This window comes from Mustela putorius, unplaced genomic scaffold (assembly GCF_011764305.1).
Source record: "Mustela putorius furo isolate JIRA1106 unplaced genomic scaffold, ASM1176430v1.1 tig00537248_pilon_pilon_pilon, whole genome shotgun sequence".
In the NCBI taxonomy this organism is placed as follows: Eukaryota; Metazoa; Chordata; class Mammalia; order Carnivora; family Mustelidae; genus Mustela; species Mustela putorius.
Window position 1 is genome coordinate 14,432,251 of NW_025422387.1, and position 20,675 is coordinate 14,452,925.

At 45.3% G+C, this 20,675-nt stretch overlaps 1 protein-coding gene across 1 annotated transcript; it reads right to left on the reverse strand.

Moving 5' to 3' along the window:
- Nucleotides 1-4,002: 4,002 nt before the first annotated feature.
- LOC101685500 (2'-5'-oligoadenylate synthase-like protein 2) lies at nucleotides 4,003-20,034 on the reverse strand. Its single transcript, XM_004753387.3, has 6 exons — nucleotides 19,606-20,034; nucleotides 11,314-11,602; nucleotides 10,344-10,519; nucleotides 7,168-7,409; nucleotides 6,576-6,717; nucleotides 4,003-4,693 (listed from the first exon to the last, which is right to left on the reverse strand). The coding sequence occupies exons 1-6, from the start codon at nucleotides 19,801-19,803 to the stop codon at nucleotides 4,220-4,222; spliced, it is 1,521 nt and encodes a 506-aa protein (XP_004753444.1). The 5' UTR covers nucleotides 19,804-20,034; the 3' UTR covers nucleotides 4,003-4,219.
- Nucleotides 20,035-20,675: the final 641 nt, after the last annotated feature.

Here is a 20,675-nt window from a genome sequence, read left to right on the forward strand (position 1 = left end):
GAATGAGCAGCAAGCGCAAAGGTCCTGTGGCATCAGTGTGCCTGGTGGGTTTGAGGAATAACAGCATGACTAGAATGGGATGACCAAAGGGAGAGACTGTGAGGAGATGAGGTTTAAGTGGCAAAATGTTCGGGTGCAAATAGTGTAAGATCTTGAAGACCATTCATTAAGGCTGACTTTTACCCTGAATGAAATGGGGAGCCATTGGAAAGTTTCAAGCAGAAGAGTGAAATGGTCTGACTTTCTTATTAATGAGATCACACTGGCTGCTAGGGGAAGTTTAGATTAAAAGCAGAGGGTAGCTGTGAAGGTGAGAGGGGAAGCAGGGGCTCAGTTAAAAAGCTACTGGGATAGTCCCAACAGGAGGGCACCTGGGTGGTTCAGTCTGTTAAGTGTCTGCCTTCCACTCAGGTCATGATCTCGGAGCCTAAGATCGAACCCCATGTCAGGCTTGCTGCTCAGTGGGGGGAATCTGCTTCTCTGCTCCTTCCCCTACCTGTCTCCTCATGCTCCTTCTCTCTCAAATAAATAAATCAAAATCTTAAAAAAAAAAAAAAGTCCCAACAGGGGAATCTGGCTGCTTGGATCAGAATGGTAGCAGTGAAGGTAGGGAGAAGTTGTATGATTTTTAAAAAAGATTTTATTTATTTATTTGAGGGAGAGAGAGAGAGAGAAAGAGCATGAGCTGGGGGGAGGGGCAGTGGTAGAAGGAGAAGCAGACTCCCCACTGAGTAGGACTTGATCCCAGGATGCTGGGATCATGACCAGAGAGGAAGGCAGACACCTAACTGACTGAGCCACCCAGGTGCCCCTGATTTAATTTTTTTTTTTTAAAGATTTTTTTTAATTTATTTATCAGAGAGAGGGGGGGGGGGAGAGAGTGAGCACAGGCAGACAGAGGTAGAGGGAGAAGCAGGCTCCCTGCCAAGCAAGGAGCCCGAAGTGGGACTCGATCCCAGGACGCTGGGATCATGACCTGAGCCGAAGGCAGCTGCTTAACCAACTGAGCCACCCAGGCGTCCCGATTTAATTTTTTTATTATGGAAAATTTCAAACATAAACAAAAGTGGAAATAACAAAAGGAACCTCTGTGAACCATCATTCAGCTTCCACAATGATCAAACTGAGGAAGGAAAGGGTTAAGGTGTAGGGAGGGAGGCATAGGGAGCCCCTGACTAGGCTCTGAAACTATTCCTGGCAGGCAGAGGCTCTAAGAGAGGCTGGACAAGAGATAAGGGAACAGACCAGACCACCGGCCCCGGATGTTAGGGAGTCATTTTCTTTGGTGGCTACAGTGTAATCACAGAAAAATTACCAGACCTCAAAGAAATGAGTCATTAAGGGTGTTACCAATAACACCTGCTCAAACCAAGATGGCACGAGAAACTCAAGGTCACAAGCTTCCTGGTTGAGTTTTCAATAAAGGACCCACCCTGAAAACCCTCAGTGGAAACCCATGAGGGACCCCTCTCACTCTAGAGAGCATTTTTCTTGCCTTTCTGCTCTCACCTTCACTTAATAAACTTTCACTTCCCTTGACCCTTTTGTGTCTGGCAAGATTCATTCTTCAACCCGGTGAGACAAGAACCCTCCGATCCTGCAACAAAATGGCATTCGGTGATTCTTGCATCCACGTGTCCTCTCCTGTGTTATTTAAGCATGAACCCCAGATGTTGCATCATGTTCCTGCATCTATTTTGAATATAAACAGATCTTGCTAATGGATAGAATATGGTATGAGACCAAGACTGGACCAAAGGACCATTCCGAGGCTTTGGTTTGGCAACTGGAAGGATGGAATTGTCCTTAAGTGAGATGGTTAAGACAGGGAAGGGCCAGCGTAGAATACTTCCTAACCTCAGTATTCCTATATGTAAAAAGGGAGAGAAGGTATTAAGCATACTCCTCCACCTAAGTTCCCGGGCAGTTGTGAGGACAGAAATCTAATGACATCATGTCGATAAAGACTCCTGGTGTCAATGCCAGGCAAAGGCACGGAGTTATTAAGTTACTAAGTAATAGAAAATAAATAATTTTATTGAGCTGCAGAAGCAGATCTTAGTCAAGGCTTTGGGGGCAAAAAAGATACCCTACCTAGTCACATTCACTCAATTTAGGTTAATGATGGGGGGGATTTGATTTTTTTTTTTTAAACAGGCTGGTCTAACAGCACCCTGCAGCATCTCTCCCTGGGGCTGTGAGTGCTTTTGATTCTCTCTTGCTATGCATGGCTCCATTCTTTGTGCAGAGGGAAGACTTTTTACTCATATGTAGGTAGACTTGACCTTGGGAAGTTCTGTTCTGATTGCATTTCTGCTTAGACATTCATGCTCATTTAGCTATACTGGGAACTGCTGTACTTGGTCCCACCCCCCAGGGCTCAAAATCAGGCTAAGTAAAACCAATAGATGGGAGTCTATGCTAGGTCAGCTGATCACTCTGGGTCCAATTAGGTTTGGACAGATGAGCGAAGCTATTGGGTTGGAGCTTGTTATGGTTTACACTATGGCATGGAGCGCATATGGGTGATTGGGCAATTTCAAGGAATGAGACAGCAGTTACCATGTGGTTTCTAAAATAGCATTGGGCTGAGACCCTCAGGAAGATAAGAGGGAAGAATTCAAAGTCATTCTTTGGTTCATTCGTTTATTGAGCAAGCACGTGCTGAACATGTGTGCCAGGTAGACAGCATTCTAGACCATGGGGACACAGGAATAAGGCCCTTGTCAAGTCTCATTAGATCAGAGAGATGAATGATCCAACAACAGAACACAACGAGGGTCCCAAGTGTTTTCATGGAATTCTGAATTGGGTGTGGGGGCAGGAAGTGACCAAGTTGGCTGTGGGGGGCTTCTAGCAATGGTTCTCAACTGGAGCATGCACCAGAATTACTTGGAAGACTTGTTTGGACACAGACTGCTGAACCCCATCACCAGAGGACCTGACTCAGGTAAATCCGGGATAGCTGCTGAGAATTTTCATTTCTAAGACATTCCCAGGTGGTGTGCTGATTCTGCTGGTCTGGGGTACATACTTGGAGAATGATGACTTAGAGTTTTGAGTGTTGACAGATAGAAACACGAGGGAAAAGGGATAGTTGAATTGGTCACGGTGTCATGATCCAGAATTTGGTGCTCTGGAGCTTCGAGAGTTTGGGCTCACCTGGTGTGTTTTGAGAGTGATGAGGAGAGAGTGAGAAGCAAGCAATCACTTAATTGTCAAAGACCTTGAATGCCAAGACAAAGAACTTAAACTTTGTTCAATAGGTAATAGGAGCCATTGGAGGACTTCCTGCAGGGAAGGGTACATTCATACTTATGCTTCTGAAAATCACAGTGGTCTGGGTGGAAAGGGGTAGGTGAGGGAACAGAACCATAGAAATCTACATCATGTGCAGCCTGACCTGGGGACCTGTGGCTTTGAATCGAGGAGCTAGGTTCTTATCTCACCAAGTCGAAGAATGACTCTCACCAACAAAGGAGGGTGAGTAAAGCAATAGAGTTTTATTAGGAAGGGTACAGAAAAAGCTCTCAGGAGTGAGGGCTCCCAACGTGGTTGCCACTGAGGGCTTGTAGTCTGTCTTTTTTTCTTTTTAATATATACTTTTAAAAAATTTTAAATAAACATATAATGTATTATTAGCCCCACGGGTACAGGTCTGTGAATCGCCAGGTTTACACACTTCACAGCACTCACCATAGCACATACCCTCCCCAGTGTCCATAACCCCACCCCCTTCCCTCTCCCTCCCTCCCCTCGCCCACCCTCAGTTTGTCTTGTGAGATTAAGAGTCTCTTATGGTTTGTCTCCCTCCGGATCCCACCTTGTTTCATTTATTCTTTTCCTACCCCCAAGCCCCCAATGTTGCATCTCCACTTCCTCATATCAGGGAGATCATATGATAGTTGTCTTTCTCTGATTTGTAGTCTGTCCTTTTATTGAGAAGTGACTGGGTGACTTATAGCCTTGAATTTCTGGTGCCATCTTGGCTTGAGCATGGGCTATTGATAACACCTTTAATGACATACTTCTTTGAGGTTTGTTCATTTTCTATGATACATTGTAGCCACCAAAGAAAAATACTGCCGACCATCGGCCATCTGAGGTCAGGGGGCTGTTCCCTTATCTCTTGTTCACTCTGTCTTGGTGCTTCTGCAAGTCTCAGAGCCTAGCCAGGGACCCCCATCTCTCCCTGCCTATACCTTAATCCTGTCCTCACTCAGGTTCTCCTCATGAGTAGGATGGTGTCACAGTCTTTAATCTGCAGGTCTGAGAGGCTGCGGTGATTCCGCAGAGTCCGACTCTGGAATTTTAGTATCTGATCCACCACAGAAAGTCCCCCAGCTTCCTCAATCTTCTCTTTCAAGTCACGGATGGAGTCCTCAGGGTGGATGGCGTAAGGTTTGCTGTGGCCTTTAGAGTCCTTCACGAAGACCTGAATCTCAGGAGGGAAGGTCTCCAGTACCCGGATGTTCACTTTAGAGAAGATCCCATAATCTGCTAGTGTCTTCCGGCTGCTGAGCATTTGTCTCTCCCCACCTGGCTCCTGGAAGGAGAGACGCTGCTGCCCGTCGAAGCCCCATATCCTCCTGATCTCTATTTTCATCTTCCAGATGGGACTGTAGGGGTTCACTGAGAATGTCCAGGCCTCCTCTCCTGCCTTTTTCACCGTCACCTGGACATCCCTTGCTGGCTGGAAGGGAAGGAGGACCAGATAAGGACATCTCACCGTCATGGCTGTTGTCTCCAAATCCTCCCCTTCCTGCCCACTGACAATATGACTGATTGCCTACGAAGATACTTACAGTAGGAGAAAGTGCTATTGGTAATTTTCTCAGCCAACAGGTATAAACTGGAACTGTCCCAGGCAGAGCAGAACACCTGATCATCCTAGGCTTACCTGACCATTGAGTCGCCTGACTTGCCTTCTGACTCACCCTGATCAGAGTAACAACCGGCAGCAGTTCTTGAAGTAACCATTCCTCCTATGCGGAACTGTTCAGAGTCCCTATCTGTCCCATGGGGATAACATTAACACCTACACAGGTGTTTGGGCTACTCTAGGTTAAATCATTTAACAGATGGAGGTGGTCAAGGATATTCACTGTAACAGCAAAAGTCTGGAAGCAGCTTAAAAATCTTTCAGTGGGGCAGTGGTCACAAAAGAGAAGGTACTTTCCTCCATTGGATCAAGATATAGCTGTTAATCCAGGGGGACTCGAAGTCTGGTCCAAGTGTGTGTCCCTTGTCCTGGCATAATTAGCATCACCCCATTTCATGCTCAAAAATATCCTGCTTTGGACATTGTGTTACATGGTCAAGCCCTTTTAGGTCTACAGGTGTGGATATGGAATTGCCTTTCTGATAATTTAATTGAGTAACATAAATAGCCGAATAGTCTAAGTAAATAAAAGCAAAAACACAAAAAATTTAGATTACGGTCAGACAGGAGCGTGCTAGTGTGCGGGCGGCGTATCTATCTACAGAAGGAGATGCAGGACATCGATAAATGGATGTTGGGGAGAAGGCGGTACCTAGAGCCTGGGAATCGGGATGGGAAGGCAACTTACTTTAGTTGTGTGTTCTTTTCAACAGTGTGATTTTTAAAATTCTTTGCTAAACATGTGTGTTACTTTTTCACAAAACGATAATATTAAAAAAGGTGGTGGGGAGGGTTCTTAGCAAGAGCTGGAGGACAGTCCCATGAATCTTGCCTCGCGGGAGCCTCCTGGTCCACTGGACATGCCTGTCAGTGGGCCAGGGCTGGGTGGCAGGTCCTTCTCAGGCCTGAGGAACTGCTGCAGATCTGCCTTCGAGGCCAGCCACAGGATTTCCCTGCAGGCTACGAGATGTGGGACTGGCAATGAGATCTCTAGGGGAGTAGCAGGTTAGGGAAATAAGGTCTCTCTCAGTTGAGCTGATAGCCACCTCCTGGTCTTTGAACCCTGGATTCCTATAGTGTTCAGACCCAGGACTGCCATGGTTATGTGGGGGAAACCCGTGAATGGGGAAGGGGGGGTCGCACACTAGGGGTGTTGCTGTCTGCAGTGGAATCCAGCGCTCCTAACTGATCGTTTCTGGATACATCTCTGAAATCTCTCTCTTTTTAAAAATAAAACTTAATTTAAATATTTTTAGTAATCTCTACACCCAACATGGGGCTCAAATCCACAAGATCAAGAGTCGCATGCTTTTTGACTGAGCCAGTGAGGTGTCCCTTAAATCATTTTTGACAGCAAGAAGTTGAGCTTTCAACAATGCATAATAGGGAAAATGTTACCCTACAGAGCGTATGTATGTGAAAGGCTTTGATTATATTTTTCCAGTGGCTACAGAGCAGGGAAGAAACTGCCCATTTTACAGATGAAAGAACTGAGGCCAGACACTTAGAGCAGAAGGGGAAGACTTGCTGGTTGCCTGGGATATCTCCATGGTGTGGGGGGGGGTGCTACCTGTCCTGGGGTCTTAGAGGTGCTGTGGCCAGAAGCTGAGAGGGTTCACTGAGGGGTGGGTGCTGAAGTGAGGTCAGCACTGGGTCATGACTGAGGCATGGGCTGGCATGGGGATGATCATACCTGTATGTACCAGGCCTGGTTGGGGTCTTCAGTCCTGAAGCAGGCCTGTTCCAGTTCACGAACAGCCTCCCTGGCCTCCAGGTCCCATCTCTTTTTGCTTCCCAGGTTGTTGGTAGGATCAGCTGGGTCCAGGATAACTGGCCTGAGAGAGAGAAAGGGAAGTAGATCTCCATCACACTTAGGACTCTGGCCTCTGTTACTGAAGTCTGTAGGACGTGCAAGGCCTCCTTGTAGGGAGGCCTCCCTGCAAGCTAAACCTAAGTTGGCCTGGTCAGAGTGAATCTCGGGGACTCTGCTTAGAACGCTAGGGCAAAGGCACTCTCTCTTGTAGTGAAAGGGATGAGGGCAGATGAGGAGACTGGAACTGATGGTCGCCTGAATTCAAAGGCAAAACACAGGGAAGGGCAGGGCTGAGTGATTTCACAGACTGCAACCCTAATGAAATAGCAAACATCTGGATCACACCATACCCGAAGCTTCATTTATCCTTGGGCTTCTCAGTTACAGAAACCAATAAATTCCCTTTGTTTAAAAAAGCGTGTGAGTTGGGTTTCCTGTTCCTTGAAGCTGAAAATAATGCCAATATACTCACCTGCGTTCCTTCAAACGTTGTTTGACATACATTCTGACAGTCTCATTTTGGAAATCATAGTACTTGGTCCAATATATGCAGATGTTTTGATAATTGATGAGGAGTTCCATCACAGCTCTATACCCTTCATCCAGGCTGAAGTTATCGCTTTGGTTTGTGCCTATTTCCCAGGCATAGATGGTCAATAGCTCCAGTGCATATTTTGGGGGCAATGCTGCATTTCGATATTTAGGTTTCAATTTCTGTGGGTTTGGGGGGAAAGGGAGACAGAGAGAGAGAGAGAGAGAGAGAGAGAGAGAGAAAATAAATATGAGATGCTACCCTGGGAATTGAGAATTTCTAGTTCTCTCTGTTTCTAGATCCCAGTAATATTTTGTCAACTTCAGGAATGCCAGGCTGGCTCAATAGATAGAGCATGGTACTCTTGATCTCAGGGTTGTAAGTTCAAGACCCTGTCATGTATAGAGCTTGCTTAAAAATAAATAAATAAAAATAATAAAGAAAAGAACTACTTTGTCAACTCCATTTTGTATCTGGACTATGTAGCAAGTCCATGAAATTTGAAGTGGGTCTAGAAGCTTGGTCTCTAGAAGAATTACATCCCATGGCCAGCAAAATTTCCATGAAAGGGGAAATTGAAGCCTCTCATGGACATTTTAGGCCCCACAAGTCTATGTTCTTGAGTTGGGATGGGGGAGACAACGCAGTATGGTGAATATAGGGTCTAATTAAAGAAAACAAAGCATATAGATACACTGAAAACATAACACAAAAACCAGAACAAATGGAAAGATGGAAAAAGAGTTAAGAGTGTGAAATTTTTAGTTCCTCAAAAATTCATTTAGAAATTTATTGCAATTACAATTTGAATCCCACCAGTTTTTTATTCTTTTTTTTTTTTAAAGATTTTATTTATTTATTTGACAGACAGAGATCACAAGTAGGCAGAGAGGCAGGCAGAGATAGAGAGAGAGAGAGGGAAGCAGGCTTCCTGCGGAGCAGGGAGCCCGATGCGGGGCTCGATCCCAGGACCCTGAGATCATGACCCGAGCTGAAGGCAGCAGCCCAAACCACTGAGCCACCCAGGCGCCCCTCCCACCAGTTTTTTAGTGGGAGAAAAATGATCTTAAGATTCAAATATAGGAATAAATGCTTAGGAAATCCAAGAAAATTGTGAGAAAGAAAAATAGAGAGGTTGGGATTTGTTTTCTCAGATATTTCTCATAAAAAGTATGTTTTTGGTGTCAGAATAAGCAATAGCCAAGTGTAACAGAATGGATAGCCCAGAACTAGTTCCCAGTAGATTAAAAAAACTTAACAAAGACTGACAAGGGTGATGGAAGATGGGAAAAAATGCACAACCCAACAAATGATGCTAGCACAATTTTCCCACCATTTGGAAGAAAATAATGATGATCCCACGGTGGCAACAAATACCAAAATAGTTTATAAATGGAGTGAAAGAATTTGTGAAACATAGTAGAAGAAAATTAGAAGACCACCTACACACGGTGGGCAAGACAGAAAACCTACAACCCAGAAAAGTCAGACCCATTTTTGTGTCTGTTTTTTTTTTTTTAAGGATTTTATTTATTTATTTATTTGACAGAGAGATCACAAGTAGACAGAGAGGCAGGCAGAGAGAGAGGGAAGCAGGCTCCCCGCTGAGCAGAGAGCCTGACTCGGGCCTCGATCCCAGGACCCTGAGATCATGACCTGAGCCGAAGGCAGCGGCTTAACCCACTGAGCCACCCAGGCGCCCTTTGTGTCTGTTTTTAAGTAATCTCTACAATCATGTGTGGCTTTGAACCCATGACCCTAAGATCGAGGGTTGCACACTCTTCCAAACGAGCCAACCAGGCATCTTTCTTTGTGTATTTTATTTTATTTAATGATTTTTTAATTCATTTTAGAAAGAGAGAGATTGCCTGAGCATGGGGAAGAGTAGCGGTGGGGGTGTGAGGGGGGACAGAATCCTCCAGCAGACTCCCCGCTGAGCCCGGAGTCCCACTGGGGGCTGGATCCCAGGAGCCAAGATGGTGATGTGAGCTGAAACCAGGAGTCTGTCCTTCAGCTGACTGAGCCACCCAGGTTCCCCCCCCCCAACTTTGTATATTTTAAACATTAGAAAAATTATATTGTCAGAGATACTTTAATTAAGGGCCATAGAGGAGTGCTCTATTGGTGAAAACATTGTAATACATGAGAAATAGCAGTAAATATCTACATAATTTACAAAAAGCTCTCACAACTTATTAAAAAAACCCCAAAATACCCAATGGAAAACGATGCAAAATACACGTTAACTCCCCTAAGTTCAACTCCAAATGTCAGTAAGCAAATGCATGTTTGCAAAGAGTGAACTACAGAAAGAGTAAGGCATCATGTGGGTCCACTTACGTGAGCTCTGGGCATAGCAGTGTGAACAAAGAGAGAGGAATGAAGGGACAGTCTCCAAAAACATTTTTGGTGTCATTTCAGGCATTTCATCTGAATTTTACCTTCCTTTTTATACTTCTTTTCGTGCATTACTTGAATTTTTCACAAGTCCAATGTAATGCTCAAATAATCAGAAAAAGTGATTATTATTATGAAAACTATTATTATTATTAAATGTTATTATTATAAAAACCAGCCTAGCATAGTCAGGCACCTTGGTGTCTCAGCCTAACTTTAGCCCTTGAGCCTCAGTTTTCTCATCCCTGAAATGGGGCTAATGTAGAATGCCTACATGACAGGGTTGCTGGAAAGACAGAAAAAATATGCAGAGCACTCAGAAGACAATTAATGCTCAGTAAACAGCAGCTTTCTTCCCATTGCTGTTACATGAAATGCCTGAGGTCTGAAGTCTGTGGACAATCACATTGGCGGAGCATTTGGGTGGCTCAGTCAGTTGAACCTCTGCCTTCAGCTCAGGTCATGATCCTGGAGTCCCAGGATTGAGCCCAAGTCAGGCTCCCTGCTCAGTAGGGAGTCTATTTCTCCCTCTGCTTTTCACCCGGCTCTCTCTTTCCACCTCCCCCAATAAATAAACAAATCTTAAAAAAAAAAAAAAAAGTTAGCATACGCCTGCCCTCCCTCTTGTCTCTGCATCTCCCAGTCCAGCACCTCCCAGGCCCGAGCCGCCCAGCCCTGGCACCCAAGCCCCACACCCAACCCCGCTCTGAGCCCCATACCTGCTGGTGCCAGTACTTCACCATCCGCAAGAGGTTCTTTAGCTTAACAGGGCGACTTTTCACAAAGTGCCGCTGCAACTCTGTGAAGCTGGGCGAGAATTCCCCAGGGGGGGCACCACTGGTTATTAAGTCTTCATAGATTTCCGGTGATGGTTTAGAGTCTCGGCAAAAATTTTCTGGGAGAGAAAAGAACCTGGTTTAAGAAAATCTACCATCTGAGGACAAGAAGATGGGAAAAAACTGCTAGGTAGAGAGGACTCATAAATGATCTCACAGAATCCCCACTCCTGTATTCTTTCCCCTATTTTACATCAAAACAGGTAGAGGCTTACCGAGTTTGGTAGCCCCCTCAAAAGTCACAGAGATTTTAAATGACTCACAATGCCCAAAGACTTTACCCTGTGTTGGGCACTGGGGCTAAGCTCACGAAGCCTTAGAACAGCTCCATGAAGTAGGTAAAATTAAGTGGAACCATAAAGAGCACCATCTTTGTGGATCAAACATGGTCAAATATTGTCAATTTCCTATGGTTCAACCTGATACTATCCCATTTAACAGGTTGGTACATTGAGTCTTAGAGGTGTTAGATACCTTGCCCAAGATCACAGTTAGTAAGTCTTAAGCTAAAATTAAAAGACATTAAGAGTTCGGTTTTTAAAATGATTCCAATCTAATCCTAACTCCAAAGACCTTGAAGTGCTTTCTTATCCTGGTGTTTCCCAGAGGGTCACAGAGGAGTCTCTCCTTGAGCTGGGTGGGAAAAGTCCCCTCTCTCTCCAGCATGGGGCATGGTAGCACATACGTTTATGGAACGACTTAACTTCAAGATACAGCTCGAGTTGCAGCACCCCCAGATAAAGTGAACTCTACTCTCTCTCCCCTGGTTTCTACTTTCCTATACCTCCCCCAACACCAGTTTGGTGAAGACTCCCTTCTAGTTTCTTGGGCCCCAAACCATTATTGTCTTTACTCAGAGCATCATAGGCTGGAAGCACATCCACTCCAATGGCTTTACTGTTCTTCCTGAGCTGGACCTGGAAGGACAGCGAGCGGGGGACCCTGGTGGTCTCTTTCCGTGGGACCATGGTGATGCTGTAGGCTAGGCTCCTGCTGTACTTGGTCAGTCTCTTCTTAATGAAGTTGATGACAAATTCGCGGTGGTCTGCCTGGTCTTGGAAGCTGGAGAAGCAGCTCAAGAACAAGACCAAGTCCACATCAGAGCTGTAGTTCAGCGTTGTCCCCTTCCCAGAGGAGCCGCCCTGGGGAGGAAATTAATGTTGAAGCTTCGCCTATCTTGGGGCCTGAAGCTTTGAGGTCAGGGTGAAGCCAGAGGCACCCATGTTAGGCTGTTTACATAGGTGCCAAAAGGAGACCTTGGTCTCTTCCATATGTGGTGGACTTTGCTGACCACATCTCTTTGTTAGTTTAGACAAATTAAGTGCATGATTAACTATTCAAAGATATAAATGAAAGGCAAAACTCCACTGTACCTCAGGCCCTAAGCTCCTTCTGCAGAGGCACCCACAGTTACCAGCTTCTTCTGTATTATTCCAGAGATGCTTGATGCCTAAACCCATGCTGTCCAATATGGTAGCCAAGAGCCACATGTGGCTAATTACATTTGAATGAAACGAAATTTATAAATACAGTCTTTCAGCCATACTAGCTTCCGTCCAAGTGTTCAATAGCCACCCACAGAGAGTGATGGGGGGTACATGTAGAGAACATTTCCATCACTAGGAAAGTTCTATTGGACATCTCTGGCCTAGCCAGACAGACTTTAACATATATATTTTGTATATACATTTTGTGTGTGTAGGCACAAACATATTTTTTGGACATTGTGTCTGTACATGTGCATATATGAAGGATGCTGGAAATCCTAGTGCATTGGTAGCATATGTGTTCATAGAATGAGGCCCAGCTGTAGCCTTGAAAGGTACATCGTAAATCTTTCCTCCTGGATAAGAAAAAAGCTGGAAAAGGAATTTAGGTGTCACGGACAAACACCCAAATTCATGGGCAAGGTGATGATGGAGTTTCTCCATTAGAGGGGGACTGAGAATGATGGAAAGTCCTGCCTGCCTTTATTTACTTCACTTGCAAATGATCTTCTTCTTGCCTGGTCCTTTCCCCCACTTACTGCTGATGCACTTGCAGAGAATGAACTAGAAAACTACATGTTCCTAATATTTGGTCAAAAGAAATCTCAACAAGAAAAGCAGAAATTGTTTCCTCTTTCTCAAACGTGTAGAAATGCATCCACTGTCCTGAGGCCTGATTTGTGGCCCAGGATGTGATCTACTCTGGAGAATGTTCCATATGCACTTGAGAAGAATCCTGTTGCTTTAGGGTGGAATGTTCTCGATATATCTGTGAAGTCCATCAGGTCCAGTGTGCCACTCAAGGCCCTTGTTTCCTGGTTGATCTTCTGCTTGGATGATCTGTCCATTTCAGTGTGTGTGTGGGGGGGTTGTTAAAGTCCTCTACTATTACTGTATCATCAATGTGCTTCTTTAACTTTGTTATGAATTGGTTTATATACCAGTCTGCTCCCAGGATAAGGGGCATAGATATTTACAATCACTAGGTCTTCTTGTAGGGTGGACCCTTTATTTATGTTATAGGGTCCTTCCTCATCTCTTTTTATAGTCTTTGGTTTAAAATCTAATCTGTCTGTTATAAGGATTGCCACCCCAGCTTTCTTCTAACGTCCATTAGCATGGTAAATGGTTTTCCACCTCCTCACTTTATGTCTGAAGTGTCTTTGGTCTAAAATGAGTCTGTTGAGGTACTTGAGTGGCTCATTCGGTTAAGTGTCTGCCTTTGGCTCAGGTCATGATCCCAGAGCTCTGGGATTGAGCCCTGGGTTGGGCTCCCTGCTCTGTGGGGAGTCTGCTTCTCCCTCTCCCTCTGCCTGCTGCTCCCCCTTGTGCTGTCAAAGAAATAAATAAAACCCTTTAAAAACAATAAAATGTCTCTCTTGCAGACAGCCTATCAATGGGTCTTACTTCTTTACCCAATCTGATACCCTGTGTCTTTTGGTTGGGTTATTTGGCCCATTTATATTCAGAGTAACTATTGAAAGATACAAATTTAGGGCCATTGTATTATCTGTAAAGTTACTGTTTCTTTCTGGTCTGTGTTACTTTTGTGCTCTCTCATCACTTAAAGGATCCCTTTTAATATTTCTTGTAGGGCTGGTTTGGTGATCACAATTTCTTTTAGTTTCTGTTTATCCTGGAAGCTTTGATCTCTCCTTCCACTCTGAATGACATCCTAGCTGGAAAAAGGACTCTTGGCTGCATGTTTTTGTTTTTGTTTTTTAATTTTCCAATTAGTATTCTGAATGTATCATGCCAGTCCTTTCTGGCCTGTCAGATCTTTGTGGATGGGTCTGCTGCCCATTTTTAAACATTTCATGAAATCTTTAATAAAATTAAGGAGGGATCACTGTTATATTAAAACAAGACAAACTGGGATGGCCTGGCTGGCTCAGTCAGTGGAGCATGCAATTCTTGTTCTTGGGGTTGTGAGTTCGAGCCCCACACTGGGTGTGGAGGTGACTTAAACATGAAATCTTAAAAAAAAAAGATGAGTAAAAAAGGACAAAAAAGTGCATACTATATGATTGCATTTATACAAAATTCAAGAACAGTTGAGACTAATCTATGTTGTTAAAACTTGGGCTATGATCAGTTGTCTCTGGTAAGAAAGAGAGGGGAACATTCATCTTTTGATATGCATGCTGGTTACACTTGGGAATTCATTAGGAAAATTCATCAGGCTGTACCTTTATGATTTGTACACATTTTTTCATATGTTAAACTTCATTAGGAAAGTATTCAGGAAGGGTACAAAATTATTTTTAGGTAATCCTTAAGCAAAATAAATATATATATATATTTTTTAAAGATTTTATTTATTTATTTGACAGACAGAGATCACAAGCAGGCAGAGAGGCAGGCAGAGAGAGAGGAGGAAGCAGGCTCCCTGCTGAGCAGAGAGCCCGATGCGGGACTCGATCCTAGGACCCTGAGATCATGACCCGAGCCGAAGGCAGCGGCTTAACCCACTGAGCCACCCAGGCGCCCCCAAAATAAATATATTTTTTGAAGATTTTATTTATTTATTTGACAGAGAGAGTGAAAGAGGGAACACAAGCAGGGGGAGTGGGAGAGGGAGAAGCAAGCTTCCCACCAAGCAGGGAGCCTGATGTGCGGCTCGATCCTAGCAACTTGGGATCATGGCCCAAGCCAAAAGCATACTCTTAAGGACCGAGCCACCCAGGCACCCTAACCCTTTTAAGTAGGCTCCATACCCAGTGTGGAGCCCAATGCAGGACCTGAACTCACAACCCTGAGTTCAAGACCTGAGCTGAGATCAAGAGTCAGATGCTCAACTGAGCCACTCAGGTTCCCTTAGCACAGTGCTTTTGACATCCAACCATGCTGTTCCATATATTACCAGTCTGCTCCACTATCATCCCCATTGTTATAGGTTGTTCCTTGAGTTTTGACTTCCATCCCCCATCTGTCTGCTTATTGTTTACTGTACAGAGTTCTCAAATCCTTTCTGATGTCTGTCTAGTGTTTCAGCTATAATTTGTGAGGCAGTTTGTAAGAGCCTTACTTCCTCTTGGCTGGCACCAGAAATTACTAGTGTAATTTTCAAAAATCATGAGGCAATTTGGACCCCAGATTCCTATGTAATCTTAACTTTGGTACCAGGTTCCTTGACCTGGGGAAAAACAATAGTAGAAAAAGAAAGCATATGGATGTCAGTGGGGTGGCAGTGATCAGACATGGCCAGATGTCTTTGCAAAAGTTACTTCTGGTCCTAGAAGACTCTCCAGGCCACTCATGGTAGGAAATCTGTGAAATCAGTACATCGAACTCAAGAATTAATTCCAGAACTCTCACCGCAATAGAGATAAATGAAACCAGGGAAATTAGATGCAACTTAGAAAATCTAGCACTTAACAAGTTCCAGAAAGGCAGAGAGAAAGAACTGTTACGTACAATGCACAATGTAATCTCTTCCTTCCTCCTCATATAGAAACAGAAACGTTCATTACAAATGTGTCCTTTATGCTATTGCTGGTTTACCAATATTTATCCAAATATGGTGTTTAAATATTTGGCTTGGGACACCTGCATGGCTCAGTTGGTTGGGCAGCTGCCTTTGGCTCAGGTCATGGCCCTGGAGTCTCAGGATTGAGCCCCGCATCAGGCTCCCTGCTCCACAGGGAGTCTGCTTCTCCCTCTGACCTTCTCTCTTCTCATGTTCTCTCATACTCTCTCTCTCAAATAAATAAATGAAATCTAAAAAAATTAAAAAAAAATTGGCTCTAGGCACTGTTGATCTTGCTCATAATAGTTGGACATAGCTACTGCAGGAGTATTTAAGCTTCTAGAAATAAAGATCATTGAGAGAACAAGAGAAAAGGAGAAGTGATTTTTTTTTCTTCTTCTCCAAACAGTCTTCACTTGACATTACCCATAAAGGAGAGAATGGGAACTTCAAGTCATGGGTATTTGAAGTAACACAAATGGCAGGTCTCCAATGGAAACACAACACTTTTAAATCCATAGAATAAATTTAACATACGTTCCTTTTTTGGTGTTAGGTCCTGAAATCAAAGAAGCTCAAGGAGGCCTACAGCAGAAAGCATGCATCACAATCACTCCAGGGAGTTCAGATATTTGGAAGAATCAGAGCCCAGAAATGCAAAGTTTGTATTTTTTAAGCAACTATAGTAGCCTTTATTTCTTGAAATTCCATTTGGAAGCTCCTGCTTTGCTGATCGCACTCTTGAATCTTTGGCTTCAACTCTGTATTTAAAGATTCTTTGGGGGCGCCTGGGTGACTTAGTCAGTTGGGTAACTGACTGTTGATTTTGGCTCGGGTCATCTCAGGGTCATGGGATTGAGCCCTGCTGCTCTCTCTAAAAAACAAACAACAACAACAACAACAAAACAACACTCTAAAGATCTTTAAGGCTGCACATCCTTCTTTTGGCAGCCACAGTGTTAGAGGATTTTTGTCCTCCTAGTCCTGCGGTTCTTGGTCCTGCTGCTTGGAAGAATGAAGAGGTAGACCTGACAGAGTGGTGGGCAGCAAAGCAAAGTTTATTGAGTGTTAGAATAAAGCTCCTGGCAATGGAGGGGACTCCAGAGGGTTGCCATTTTGGCTTTCCTATCCAGGGGTTTTTATTAACTCTTTTGCAGGACTATCTTTTTTTTTTTTTTTTTAAATTTTATTTATTTATTTGACAGAGAGAGAGATCACAAATAGGCAGAGAGACAGACAGAGAGAGAGATGAGGAGAAGCAGGCTCCTTGCTGAGCAGAGAGCCCTATTACAGGACTATCTTGAACAGCTGGAGTGTGGGCCCCCTGTGGATTGGCTATGGAGGTGTACCAGTCCAAGCTTTGATCATGCCCCCGTCTACCTGATGAAGTCCCAGAACCCAAGTCAGGTTCGGTGGGGTGAGGAGGTTCGGAGCCGACGACTAAAGAAAGAATTCTTAAGACGTCGTTGGTGCAAAAGGTGATTTATTAAAGCACGGGGACAGGGCCCGTGGGCAGGCAGAGATGCAGCTGCCCTGGGTTGTGAGGAGTGGTTGGTTATATACACAGGAGTTGGGTAGGTGAGGACAAAGGGGTGTTCAGAAGGGCTATTGGGGCAAAGAATACTATCAGGATATTGAAGGCTTAGTTGCTATCAAGTAAAGACAATTGGAAGTCTGGTGGAATGTTACATTCCTGCTATCAAGCATCCTTGTTAATGAGATTTAGGTTTAGAAGAAATTTAACTTTATTTACTTTTCCTTCTACTTCCACCTCCTTCGGTTTTTTATGGAGGGGAGGGTGACATTAGGGCTTGAGGAACTGAGTTCTGTGTCTTTAGAAATTGGGCTATTGATAAGGTAACTTCTTTGTTGTAATCTCAAGGACATTTGCAAACCAAGGGAGACTCCTGTCTTGCAGGACTGTGATCTCAGCAAGTTAACTATCATTTTATGGCAGTCAGGGGTGCCTGAGGAATGCTACATCTATGGAGGGGAGCGGATGAAGGGGGGGGTGCAAGGCGCCAGCTCTTGCTTTGTCCTCAGCCAGCCTCCTGCTCCCTCATCATACCTATCGGGTTATTGTTCCCGTGTTGCTGCTCATTTGGGCTGACATTTGGAAAACCAACTGTCTCAGCTTGTGATAGTGACCCACGTTTTGTGGTTAATTGTTTTGTTTCGGGATATTCTGTAAGAGTCACTCCTACAGAGGCTGCTAGACAGGATGCCACTGTGGTCTTGTCTATGCTGTGAAACAGGATGCTGGTGGGGTTTTGTCTTAGCTGTCCCCGCTCCCTGTTTTCTTGTTGGGGACCCTGGCCCTGATTACCTAAGTGTCCAATCAGCTCCTCCTAACAATACCACCCCCAGGTGAAGCTTGATTTAGATTAAGCTTGATTAGATTCATGGGACGCCTGGGTGGTTCAGTCGGTTGGGCGTCTGCATTCAGCTCAGGTCATGATTCCCAGGGTCTGGGAATTGAGTCCTGAATAGGGCTTCCCTGCTCTGCAGGGAGCCTGCTTCTCCCTCTGCCTGCTGTTCCCCTGCTTGTATGTGCTCTCTCTCTGACAAATAAATGACAAAACGTTTTTTTAAAAAGTAATTAGATACATGAAAATTAAGGGAAGCTTCACAAAACGGAGTCTGAGGCCAGAGGGGGAGGTCATCAGGGGGAGAGGTACCAACGCCAATTATAGGAATTATCCATGCAGACCACAACAGAACTGTAAACAGGAAAGAAACATCAATTGCAGGCCCCAACAGGAAATCATGTACAATGCATTTTCTATAAGAAATTTACCCTGCAACTCAGCCAATGAGAAAGTCTCATTACTCTGACTGGACTTCCCTTCAAAACAACTCCTGCACCTTCCTCTTCCTTCTCCCTAAATTCCTCTCCTTTGTGTGTTGGACTTGCCTACGGTCATGCCCTAAGGGGCTTGTGCTGAGTTGCCATTCTTTGTTATAAAGTAACTGGTTGTTAAATTTTTTTTTTGTAGGTTAACAGATATCTTTCATTTAGCAAAATTAGCAAAATCTAGAGGATGATTAAAGCAATTTTGATTTAGGGTGATGTTGGGTTCTGGCTCCAGGAAAGCAGGAGGAACAATAGAAATGACCGCCCGGGGCCGCCATCTTCCAGCCCCCCCCCCTTAACCCTTGACTCTCCCGCCAAAAGGATGTATGCCCAGGTCACTTCTCCATAGGTAACCCAATACCTATGCAGGAAACAGGAGTATCAGGAGCCCCCACCCCATACCCTCCGATCACCAAATACCTTACCATACATGGATGTGAGCCCATGCCCAGCCTTGGCCGGATAAAGGATACCCACCGATTTCCCCGACTCCCCTTTCCAGAGTAGCGGAACCTCGCCCGAGGGTGCCCACCTCCTTCCAGAGGGACTTTCCTGGCTGCCCTTCTCCTGAGCCTTGAAACTTCCCTGGAGAGTGCCTTTAATAAACCTTGCCTTGTGCCTTCCTGGCCTGGCGTTGTGTTTACCTCGCCTGCAAAACTTTACAGGTGATTTGTTAAACGTTGAATTATGTGGTCAGCTCCTAAAAATCCCTTTTAACCCATGAAGTACTCACAATTGCTAGGTATATTCTAGCATAACTATGTACATATAGTACCATTTTAGGAGAAAAATACAGATTATAACTTGGAGGGTACAGTAGGTTTAAAATAAGAAGATTTTATTTTAGAGCAAGAGAGCACCAGAGGGAAAGCACCATGAAGGGAGATGAGAGGGGGAGGGAGGAAGGATTCCACGCTGAGAGTGGATTCCCGGTGGGGCTCTTATCTCCCCATCTCCCCCTTCCTGAGATCAGGACCTGAGCATCAACCGAGAGTCCCACGCTTAACCCTCCGAGCCACCCAGGTACCCCAACAGGTTTTCTTCAACAAGAAACAAAAGCGGCCCCTTTATCAGACCTATTATTTGTATTCCACCTGCCCCCCGCCCCCAATCAGCTGGATCCCAAATAATTTCCTCCTCCTGATCGTCCTCCTCCATCAGACTTGTTAAAGTTCAAAGGCACTTTCCCACAGTTAATCACGTCTCTTCCTTGTAACAAATCCTGATCAAAGAGGGGGCAGCCCAGAGACGAAAAGACCCCTCCCCCAAGGTCACACGGTCTCCAGGTCACACGGGCTGGGAATCAGAGTCAATCTTAAGTCCCCAGGAGCTCACCTTCACCACCTTCAGCACCCTGACTTCCTGGTCTAGAACCAGCTCATCACGGAAGCAGCGTTCCCGAAAGAAACGCTCTATTCTCTGCCAGGCATCCTTCAGCTCCTCCTTCCAGTCCGGATCGGGCTGAAGGTTCTGCTCCACGAAGACAGACAGCGTGTCTGCAGGGGTGTAAGACGGGACCTCAAAGAACGCCATCTCCACCAGCCCAGGCGGCCGGCCCGGCTGGATTCTCTGGGCTTCTCTAGGCTTTCCCCAGAGGCTGAAGGGCTGGGGAGCTCCTGCTACCCCCTCCGCAGGCGTTCGGCCGCCCACAAGGCTGTTCCTTCGGCTCCTTCCTGCTCAGGTCTTTGGGAAACCGAAACTGAAAACCGAAAGTGACTTCCTGAAAATGCAATTTTCTGGGCACTCGAGGCTGTCAGGGAAAAGGGCTGAGTGTGGTGGGGCCGAGCGCCCTCTGCAGATCACCCGCTGAGTCTCGGTGTGAGCGTTTCCTCCACCCTCGTGCCCCATTTCCTGCTGCTTGCAGAGCAGACCCCCACCCGCTACAGGAGCTGGATTGTGTGGACCCCTGGGGTAAGGAGGTGCTGAAGCCTGGGAAGTCCTGGAGCCAGACCCAGAACCAGCGGAGCTCTTTCTTTTCTAAGAGCAATGGGAAACACACCTTCAGTTTGCTACTTTGTTCCTAAGGTCCAGGTGAAGTTCCCCTTACCCGCGATGGTGCAAAAAAATAGCAGAGCTTGGGGTTAGGAATTCTACGCTGCCCTCATCCCAACTCCGTCAACAAAATGCCAGAAAGAAGTTTTCTTCTCGTTTTTGTTAATGGCAAAAATTTGCCACTCGTTGAAATCATAGGTTTGGAGCAAGTGCGGGGGACCCACGACTATGGGGAGGAGACTGGGTTTTGGAAATAGGGACATGAAAGGTTTGCTGAGGGGCCAGGAGGCCCTGATGGCTGGCTGCACAGGCCAATCCAGGTTTGGTGGGAGGGATAAAATCAGCAGATTTGCATAAACTACCAACTCCAGAGTCTGCAGCAGAGGGGCTCATGTGGGGTGCCTGGGTGGCTC